Genomic DNA, 11,824 nt, shown 5'->3' with positions numbered 1-11,824 from the left:
TCGACTCGCATCATTTGCATCCCTTCCCAGACCTGAAAAAGTCCGAGTTTTTTTTTTTGCTTAGTGCAAAATGTGTTTGAAAGGGTCAAGCCCCAGTATTGTGCATCTCTGTGAAAGATGAGGTAATTATTGACATCATGTTACGAGAGAGTAGAGATCTCATGTTTGTAGGCTTTTTTTTAGTATAGAAGTGTTGTGAAGTGTATGTATAATTGTCTTAAGGTGAGATATTTCGAAATGATACGTCGCACGATGTATCTATATTACGACCACCTCTGTGTTGTATATGAAATCAAGCGGTTATTTTGGATTTCTCGTTTTGTATGATACAGTGTTTGAAAGGTGTTCCGTATGAAAAAGCATGAACTCGGTGATCTTATCAGCTTATGAGTATCATATCTTGTATTTCAAGATTCAATTTTTACATTTTCAATGCATAATTTAACCTAATTCTGCCATAAATATGGATATGCATATAACACCATCCTTTTTCAAGCTGAATTAACATAAAACAATATATCAACTCACCTTATTCTAGAACTTGATCAAAAAGAGATTCCATTACGAAATCCAAACTAAACTTGTGGCCATGAAGGTCCAAATGCGGGGACTCCGGACTATCTGCAAAGCAGGTGGACGTCCTGGGATTAGTCGGCTCGCATAGCGGGTTGGATATCCAGGTTAATAAAAAAAATGCTTACCTAGATAGTGTTTCTTGGGTAAGTGACGCTTAATGTTTACCAATAATTCATTTTGATGGTCGAGAGTGTTATCCGATAAGGTAAATATAAGATTTTGTTATAAGCCCCTAAATGTGTGAGAAAATCCTGATGAAATCTCTAACATGAAATTCAACACCAGCAAGTCAGATTTTATTGAGAAAAGACGGAATTTAGAGCATATCTTCAAGGTCATAGTGAATCAGGGAAGAACAAAATCAGGCTACCAATTATCCAACTGTTCTTCCACAAAAAATCCAATTCGATTTGATGAAATACATTCATATATTCACACAACAAATGAAGATTTCAAGGACAGAATCATACTACACTAATACATTATATGATGTTCTTATTCAACAAGTAATTGAAGTTTTCATAGACATAATCAAGTTGATAGAGATTCAGAAAACATGAAACGATGGGGGAAAACTGAGAGAGAATGAAATCCTCTCTGTAGAAATAAATAGAGATGTAGATTGAACTGCTAACCTAATAATCACGGCGGTTGATTTCACCGGCGGCAACGTGTGATGGTGGAGCAACCTCTGGTGTAAGGACGAACAACTCCTCTAGCTCTCCAACAATCATGAGTATAGTACGACCTGCCAGAGCGCGGCGGACAGGGGACTCTGTTTGCAGAAAGTGCGCCGTAGGAAATGTAATATCCCATCCTCCGCCAGAACAGAGATCTACGAGCGGCGGCGGTAGTGGAGGCATCTCCGTCATCGTCTTCCATTTCGATCTCGTCAATATCAACACCGTCGTACATAGGCATCAACGATGTCGGCCAGTCAAGTTCGTCAGTGGCGAGATGCAACGAAAGCTCCTTGGCGGCATCCAACACCGGTACGTCGGCGCGTGAGATGCGTGTGAGTGATAATAACACCAGAAATAGTACGATCTGCGTGCATAGAAGAAGTGATGGCGCCATGGATGAAGTTAGAGATAATTTGTGTTTGAGATAGAGGGAAAACGAAGGAATTTTGAAGGTTTATGAAGAGAATGCGAGTGGGACCTTGGAGTCACATGGCGGGAGTTGAGCTTACAGCTGGAAAATTTAATGAGTGCCTCTGCGACCATGGACGTAAAAGCCTGAAAAACTGTCTCGATAATGGTGAACATCTGACGTACAAATTATAGACTATTTTGCCGGAGGAGCTGATAATATGGCGGTGATTAGTGAGTAATACGGCGGAATACGGTGGCGGTATTTTAATAGGATTTAGTGGGTGGTGTTCGTAATGATCACGCGCTTGAATGATGTGGTAATCATAAAAGACAAACTACTTTTTTCAATAATGTATTAGATATTATTTTAAATTATTAAATCAATTCTATATGATTTATTACCGTATTTTATTTTTATTATTTTCATGTAAGAAATAAGAGCATAGAAATTTTATGAATAGATATTGTTTAATTTGCTTTGATGGTTCAATTTTTTTTAAACTTTACATTTTTTTTTTTGTGAAGTTTTAGGTGTAAAAAGTGGTCTTACAAAAACAAGATGGTCTCATGTAAACAAAACCTTAGATATATTTATAACGAATAGTAATAAAAAAATACGAGATTTTGATAAATTTTCAAAGAAATTTAAAGACTTCGAGAACATAACGTAAATATTACGCGTTTAATAAGATATGAACATGAATGTATGGGTGAAAAAAACACAACCAAACCGTCTTTGACCAACCTAAACTATAGATCATCTAACCCAATCTATTTAACTTGAAATTTAACTGGTTTATAAAATATACAGACTTACGAGAGTATGGTTAGTTATGAATTAGGTCCATATCAAACTGAACCTAAACGTAAAACCTCAAAAAGTGATATAGACTGAATATATTCTCTTTTAAATGACTCTACTGGACACTTTAATATTTTAACTCCTTACGTAGTCTAGATTCCTACTAATTTAATACCTCAATGAATCTAATTTTTGTGTTTTTTAACCGTAAACAATAAGAAGAAAAAAAACTAAAAGACTTTTGACCTATCGGTATCGTAACATTTGACCTCCTGAGAAGTCAGAGGTTCAAACCTCACCAAAAGTGATGAGGATTTGTGAGTTTATTTGTTGCATTTGCTGTTTATAAATATTATATACCTTAAAAAAACAATTATAAGGAAAAAACTCATTGTTGATTCATAAGTAATTTTAATTCATTGTTCTTATCTTAATATGCATATTGACATTTATGTTTATACAATTTGATATAAACTTTGATAACTGTAATTTTTTGAATGGTTTAAGTATCCGCTATTAATATCTGATTTTTTTAATCTGAAATAATATATTGATCTTTTACAAAATACGATCAAATCGTCCAAACTGATGTGTAATGGACTGGGCTATAAATTTAAAAAAGATTGAATGGTTTATGATCTTTCGAATTCGGGCTATGATATGTATCACTACCTTCTTTTTGCAATTCCTTTTGAAAAATAATGTGAATCTGATTAATAAATTAGCATCTTTTAGGTTATGTCCAAGACTCGCAGGCTATCCCCAAACTGATCTTGATAAGTTGCGACTGTAAGACATCAACCTTGATAAACTTGATGACCAAAATTGTAGTAGACGCCTATAATTGAACCGACAACTAATGGGATGTTCCACCACATCCTCCTTAACCTCAACCAGTGTGCCACTACTCCTGCTGTTTAGAGAAAGGGTACTGAAAGGGTATTTCAAGTAACTAAGTAGTGTTAACAGTCAATTAAGGAGTCGTTTGGCAAACGCTAACTGGATAAGCACACAACGACAAGAGTTATCATTCTCATATACTTTATGAGGTAACATTTTCGTCCATCAAATTGGATTGATGGTAAGCGTTTATAACCTGATAAACTCTTACCCGATAAGAGTCATCACCCTTATTTACCGGGTAAGACTCTCAATCATCGTTTTCCCTTTTACCAGATTAGATTATCGTTTTTTCTATGTTCACCTTATAAGATAATTGAACCGTTAAACGCTTACCAGAGTAAATATCTAGTGAACGACTCCACGAGACACATAATTTATTTAATGAGATAAAAAAAACTAATTTTAGTTTGTTGAATATGGTCTTAATAAATGGTATTTTTATATACTTGGTTACGTCCCAAATCAACGATGTCGGCCAATCAAGTTGGTCATACATAAAAGAGTAAATTACATTTTTAGTCCCTATAATTTGTTAGAAATTATGATTTTTGTCTCTGTGGTTTATAAACTGTAGTTTTCATTCATATAATTTGTAATTTATTGCTATTTTTTTTATCCTTATGATTTATTATTATTTCAGCTATTATGGTTTACAATTCTTTATTGTTTTAGTCTCTTGTATTTTAAAGGTAAGAATTAGTCATCACAATAAATTTTAACCTATAGGGATGAAAATTGTAATTTATAAACCACAAAAATAAAAATCGAAATTAATACACTACATGAACAAAATCGTAATTTACCTACATAAAAAACTCATATGTCCGGGATTCGATTTCAAATGTACACAACAATTGTCGTCTTAACCACAAGGGTGGTGTCTGAGTGGTTTGAGCTTGACTCCAAAGGTCAAAGGTACCAGGAGGTCTCAGATGGAGGAATAAAAATCCCTTTGTGGCCACGGAGGTTTAAATGCGGTGACTCCAAGCTATCTGCAAAGCAGGTGGTCGCCCTTGGGATTAGTCAGCTTACATAGCGGATTGAATATCCAAGTTAATAATATGAAAAAAAAAACAATTGTCGTCTTCAGTTTACCATGGATGATTTCTTGGCCTCAAAATTTACCGAGACACCCTTCTAACAAAATGTTTTCAAGAAAACCAAATTAATTATAATAAAAATTAATTAATTAATACGACAAAAAATACACAAATTTTTTGAAGATTGGGAAAGGGCCAATAACCAAAACAGGCCCACCACAAAAAAGGGGCTGCGTCTTTATCAGGCCCAAAGACAGTGCCGACCAATCCCAATCGTAGGTCATGGCCCACAATCCACACTCTCAACAATATGGGCTCCAAAATTCCCACTCACACACATGATACATATATGATGTATGTATGTATATTTTTGTATGTACATATATGTGATATAAATGTTATAAAACGTCATCATACCATAATCAAAATTCCCTTGTGACCACAGAGGTTCAAATGCGGTGACTTCAGGCTATCTGCAAACCAGGTGGTCGCCCTAGGATTAGTCGGCTCACATAGCAAGTTGGATATCCAGGTTAATAAAAAAAAGTCGTCATACCATAATCAAAATAGATCAAAACTTGTGTTCATATCTATATTAAATATGATTTATTACGGACTGGTGTGTCTGTTTCACAATATACAACTTTAACGGGTCACTGATGAACCATAAAAAACAACCATGCCAGATATTTACCTTAGCATGTGTTTTGGTCAATGTAGGTATTGATTTTGTAAGTGTACATTTGTAATTTTAGGTGAGTGATCGTGTGAAAAACATAAGAAGAAATCTGAACCATTGATCACTTTTAATCTCATGTTCACCCATGAATTGCACGTTAGAAATTTTTTTGATCTGGTGCATCTCGGTGCACATCATTAGTGTTGACATTCAATTAAGATTGATTCGAAGGTAAAGATCTTTTCTTACGCTTCTCAGCATAATTTTCCTTCTCACTGGAACCCAACTCAGGGTCACAACCAAGCTTCCAATTCATCTAGCATAGCTTTTCAAAGTATATTTTGTTTGTCAAATACTTGCCACAAAAAAACCGATAGCCATTTTAAACGAATTGGAAAGTACGTATTAATAGATAAACATAAAAACAAGAAAAATCTCAATAGGTAGTTGATTACATACTTTGCCAAAAAAAGTCTAAATACTCCATGGTGCTTGATGAATCGATCTTGTACTGTAAGACTGAACTGGTGACTCGATGATTAAATTCACGACTTTACAGAAACCAATAGCTCAGACCCAACTCACTTGTGTAGTTCCTGGCTTGAATAAACTAATCAAAACTTAGTAAAAAGCTCCAAAATTTTGAGGTGTAGCTCGATCACCTCGTGGTTACGTAGTGACTTCGTCACTGGACGCAACGATTGCCGAAAAAGTCTCAAGAATATTGGGGATTTTAGTGGCCCAAATCTATTTTGGTACAAACTTTTTGATCCAAAATTTGGCCTTTTTGTGATCATGAAGAGAGTTTTGTAGCTATAATGATAACTTTCTCCAAGTAGAAAAAAAATCAAATTATAAACTTAGGGGTGCCGTAAGTAAACAGGCCCTTACTCGTAGAAATCAATACTATAATTTACCTTGATGAGTAAGATTTTAGTACATCAAAACGTATAAAATGCAACAACTTACCGGGTAAGCACTTACCTGGGTAAGAGTCGTCATCTTCACTTACCGGGTAAGACTCTACATTCTTCTCATCCGATGGGAAAATTTATCCGGTAAGCACTTACCAAGCAAACGTTTAGTAAACGACCCCTTAGTAATGGTTTCATTCCCACCTACTGTATTTTCATGGCCAATATTGATTTCAAACACAACAGTTTTACGATTAATTTCTTGATTTTTTTGGTAACTATGAATCTTCGAAGATAGCAACTAGAAAAATCCTCAACGTGGTCAGAAATAGGGTTGTAATTGAAACAAACGTTCAACAAACCGTTCGATAGGAAGTTCGTTTATTTAATAAATGAACGAACATGAACACATTTCATTGTTTGTTTAGCTATACAAACAAACACGAGCAATGGTCTCGTTGGATAATTTACGTTTGTGAACGTTGGTTAATTTATGTTTGTTAATGTTCTTTAATTTATCTACATACAAATTTAGTATTATGACATTAATATGTAAAATCATTGATTAAATTAATACTTAGAATTCCTTTTTATCTTTTTTATTTTGTTATGTTATTTTTTAGGAACGGAATGATAAGTAAACGGTGGTTATCTTTTGTTCATTTGTGTTTGTTCGGTTACAAATAATTTAATCACGTGTGTAATACAACAAATCATAATCATCCATTAATTTGAATGTACGTAGACGACAAATGTTTTCAATTTTGCATGAATGGTTGACTTGCTATAACAATGCCGTATCCACAAGGTAATTCAATGCGCATGCATTGATCAATGATTTCAAGGTGTCCGATAAAATGTCTCACTCGATCAACTTGTTTGCATCTTCATAGACTCGACTTGTAAAAAGGATTTCACTTTTAGTTCGTCATTGCATTTATCTGACTGGAAAAACAAAGAGGTATCAATAATTTTGCATGAGAAACATTCAGTTCGGTATTGAGATCGCGATTTTAGAAAACCATGATCTCTATGTGTTCGATAAAATGCCTCAATGAACTTGCTTGCATTATCCTGCTCCTATTCATCTTACCCTTTAACATTTACATAAACTGCTAGAATCCCAAATCGCCTACACTCGAACCATTTCTATTCAATATATGTTGGACCCTTTCCGTTCTCTTTAATGACTCCTTTATAGACTCATCAAATGGTGTTCCACATATTCTCACATGGATACACAACGTACAATGATTCAATCATTCGCCTTCCGGATGGGTGAGCAAAACAAGATCCTTTTGACAGTTCTTTTTTTGGGTTTGTGGGGTTGACTCCAAATTCTTGTAGCAGTAAGTTGGAAGTAAGCTTTTGATGTTCTTTCTGCAGACCAAAAGGGTGGAAAGAAGAACAGATAACCAGCAGACAATTTGATGGTGATACAAGTTTGGACCATTTTGAGGTAAGCAAATGTCTAGATTTATAGGAACAATACACATGAAAACTTCAAAGCAAATGTCTTCAATTGGAAAATCTGGACCACTTTCTTTATAATGGTATAGCTAGTGCCACCTTCTAAGATCAACATGAATTCCCTATACAGGGGGTAATTTATGTTATAGATAAGATAAAATAAAATAAAATAAAAATTAAATTGTAAAATAAAATAAATCTGACGATAACATTTCATGAGGTAATGGGTTGAGTTCCGTTGAGAATGTAAGATACTGTGAGAAGGGTAAGACGAGATTTTCATCCTTGGATCAATCATAATTGAAGATTAACACTAACGAGGTGCATCTATCAATTTTCGTGATAAGTGCAATTCGTAGGATGATGACGAGGTTCAAATATCTTTTTACGTTTTTTACCTTAACTTCTATTTTCACATGATCTTTCGTCCATGACTAATATAAGCTGCCCTAGGTTGCCCCGGTAAGATAATTCTCCCTACTGATGTTACATCACCTTGTACCAAACCGCAACTCCATGTCATGACTCTTGTAATGTAGCTAGAGGGTATTCCAATGTGAGATTCTGAACAAGGCTGCCAATTTTTTTGGGACCCCTGAACATTTTAGGGTCCAATCATATATATTTTATGATTTTTAGCGAATGATTTATCTTAATCCCTTCGGCATTCTCCCTCTTATTTTACCCCATTTGGCAATTATAATATTTTGATAATTAGCCTAATGTCTCAATTCCTTCCCTCTTCTACCAGATTTGCTAATTCGTCGATTTCCGTTTACGACTACAAGTCTACAGTCCTTTCTCCTTAGGTCTCTAGATTGAAGATTGAACTCTCCTAGACAGCTAAGCCTGTTCATCTTTGTTTCCCCATGACTAATTTATGATTGGAACTCCAAGCAAGACTTTACCATAACCTTTCATTTTAATGTTCTTTGTTTCTATATATCTTTCTTGTTCGACGAGCAACCTCACCTGCAGTTTTGTTGACTTCGTTTATGGTTGGGCCCGGCCCGGGACCGGTTTTTGGCCATCACTAATTGTGTGTAAGGAGTGAAAAACTTGGACTAAAATACCTTTGGACTATTGAATTTTTGTGTGAAAGCATGTTTCGTAGGTACAAATTTTGCACGTTCTGATACATTGTCCCTTAACAAGCTTCCTGGAGATGACTGTGACTAAATATGTCATTCTAGCAACGATAGTATGGTTAAAATGTCATAAAGAACTGTATTTTATGTTGTAGAATTTCACCCATGGCACATGAGTCACATGACCCGGGGGAGCCCTTCTTAAATACGCCCCTAAGGATCTAGTTTGCTAGTTCTTGGAATAGGAATGAAAATTAAAGTATAAGTTTACTGCAATGAACACAAGTTGTAATCAGTGTTTTAAACGGCTTGATACGTTAAGCATGTAGCACACCGTAGTTGAATGCGTGGTTTTTTTTATTGCAATATGTATTTTTATCTTTTTAGTGTCTTAATTTTACTTTTTAGTACAATTTAAATTATTTAATAGCATTGCCTTATTGAGTAATAACATAAAGCATAGTTTATATGTGTGTAAAAAACTCTAAATAACAGAAAAACCGAAAAACCATACAAAATTGGATGAAAAAGTATATCAGATATGGATGTCAAATTATAAAAAAAAGTTGATCGTTTTTTATTTAATTTATTTCTCTCGAATTTTGTTTATTTTTTCGAATAAAAAATAAGGGGTTGTGGGTTTTTAAGTTAAAAAATATTATTGTAAGTTGTAACCCTCTATCTAATCACATCCATTAGATCAATCAATCTAACGATTGATAAATTGTTTTACAATTTTTCATTTATTTAGAGTTTTCTCCTAAACCTCTATCTCTTTATTTCTCTCTCTCTCTCTCTCTATGTGTGTGTGTATATATATATATATATTCAAATAATCAAATGAGAACCACATAAAAAAGTTGAGAACCAGTAATCATGTGTTAGCATTGGTTTACAATGTGAAACAAAATATGATCACCGTTCCTCATGTACTTTTTGTGGTTCTCATTTGATTTATTGATTATGTGATTGCGTGCGTGTGTGCGCGCGACACACACACACACACACACACACACACACACATATATATATATATATAGTGTTAAGTTTTGGTGAGAGAGAGAGTTGATGTGAGAAACATAAGAATTATATTCATTCATGTGATGCACCGAGATGAGATGCATTGGATCAACCTCCACATCAAGCGCGATTTATAGATGAGTTTGAGATTAAAGGTGATTAAGGGTCCAGATCGGCAGATCCCTTCTTACGTTTATCACATTAACTCTACTTCTCACACGATCATTCACTTATATATACATATACATATGTATATGTGTGTGTGTTTTTAATTAACCTGGATATCTAAACCGATATGCGAGCCAACTATTCCAGGGTATCCACCTGCTTTACGGACAGCTCGGAGTAACCACATTTGAACCTTCATGACCACAATTTTTTTTATTTCTTCTTATATTTGAACCTGGTTTTAAAATAAACATGGTCTCGCCATACCTCACAGCAATTAGAACCTGGGGTGTAATACAAAATGTACAAGTCATTGTAGCAACAATGGTTGTCATGCAATATTTGATTGTACCATATGATTGATGAAAGTACAAGTGATGGATGCAAGACAAGGACCACTCGGAGTCGGAGCTTTGAGATCCAATGGGATCCTCGGTTGGTGTGCCTTCCCTCCTTACCCTAAAAAAGGACTATTGTGGAGAGTGGGCCCACAAAACCTAGGGCTGGCCCACATCTGAAATGGAGTACTGACACATGTCATGTGATGGTGGGGTTTTCTTAAAGCATCCCCCAAAATGCTTAACACTCGTTTTTCAGGTTCATGCATCCATCTATATTTTATTTAAGAGTTAATTACAAAACTCATCCTTTAAGTTAGATATTATTTACGAGTTCGTGCCACAACTTCATTTATTTACAAATAAATCCCTGATATTTGCCATTTGCTTTCGATTTCATCTTTCCAAGTACCAGTCATTAATTGATCAGTAAACTCTAGTTAAATTAGAGGGTGTTCTAGATATTTTGTTTTAAATATGACATGGCATGTTGAAAAGAAAAACAACCATTTCTATCATCCCTCTCCCTTCACTTTCGCTTTGACCCTCCCGTACCTCCGTCTTCTCACCATCTCCGTTGGGTTCTCAATACTCCGTGTTCTGGGGTTTAAACCCCAACATCACCCCCATCCAATTGTAGACTTTCTTAAGGAACACATCTCGAACTTTGAAGGAGTTGGTAACTTTGACTCGTCATCATGCTAAATAGAAATATATTTTTGTTAAACTGATAGATGAAATTATAAGGAATATCTTGTTTGAGCCGGTAGACATCAAGGGCAAGGAAGAACAAAAGTTGTCATGCTTTTTTTACTTGCTTGCAACATAAGTAAGGAAAAGAAGTATAGTACAAGGGTATTCCTTGTTTACTCTTGGGAAGGAATAAAAACCAAATAGTCTTCTAATGGAGTTTGCACATCAGCTAGACTTTAACCATCTATCCTCAATATATTTTGGAATCTCCTTTCTTTCCTTAAGTGCTCATTTGGGCAGTAACATAGGTGTTCCACCAACACTTATATCGTATAAGGGCCGATGTCTACCACTCTAGATATTAGACATCAGGGTAATATATAGTCGTCTAGTTCCCTCTTAGCACTTTTGATGAATATGTGCCTGTCTAACATCTATTGTAGCCTTGTAGGGGGGGGGGGGGTGTTAGAGTCTTACATTCATTATACTTTGACAATTTATCCCCAATATATGGTTGATCCTCTTTTTTGACCTCAAAGTCTCTTTTAAAGAGTAATCTAAGGTTCCACTTATTCTCACCTATATTTTTTATTGTTTAGTAACTGAAATCCAAACATGGATGTTATTGTTTACATCAAGTATAAGTAAATACTCAAATAGATGCAAGGATCAAGGTAAATATCTGAATGCATAACCAATCCAAGAAAAATAACCATAGAAACTTATACTCGAAAAATTATGACTCGTATATAGGGTTAACTGGCCAATTGAAATGAGTGAATCCAACTAGATAAGCGAGCAAATGAAGCTAGACCAACCCATGGCTCTATCTCTTAGAATTTTACAAGAATAAACCCATCAAGCATGTGATGTGAATCCATCTATGATGCCACTAATTATTTATTTGAACCCTCAACACCAGAAAGTGAGAGGTTTAGAGGGTTCAAATACAAAGGTGGGTCGAGAGACAGACAGGTGAAAGGTAGGTAGGTGGAAATTTGGATATAGGGCTTGACACAAGACTGAGGGGCGGAGGGCC

The 11,824-nt window shown here is 35.0% G+C and overlaps 1 protein-coding gene across 2 annotated transcripts; it reads right to left on the bottom strand.

Moving 5' to 3' along the window:
* Positions 1-381: 381 nt before the first annotated feature.
* On the bottom strand, positions 382-1,746 carry LOC112515497 (protein RALF-like 34). Of its 2 annotated transcripts, none has more exons than XM_025122355.1 (2): positions 1,212-1,745; positions 382-621 (listed from the first exon to the last, which is right to left on the bottom strand). In XM_025122355.1, exon 1 carries the CDS (start codon positions 1,651-1,653, stop codon positions 1,234-1,236), a length of 420 nt encoding a protein of 139 aa, XP_024978123.1. In that variant the 5' UTR covers positions 1,654-1,745; the 3' UTR covers positions 382-621; positions 1,212-1,233. The 2 variants fall into 2 exon arrangements, with proteins under 2 accessions (XP_024978123.1, XP_024978124.1); XM_025122356.1 differs by lacking the exon at positions 382-621 and adding an exon at positions 821-839 and having other exon boundaries at positions 1,212-1,746.
* Positions 1,747-11,824: the final 10,078 nt, after the last annotated feature.

This window comes from Cynara cardunculus (assembly GCF_001531365.2).
Source record: "Cynara cardunculus var. scolymus isolate 2C chromosome LG 7, CcrdV1, whole genome shotgun sequence".
NCBI lineage: Eukaryota > Viridiplantae > Streptophyta > Magnoliopsida > Asterales > Asteraceae > Cynara > Cynara cardunculus.
The sequence above is the reverse complement of the archived record's forward strand: the minus strand, read 5'-3'. Positions and strand labels throughout refer to the sequence as shown.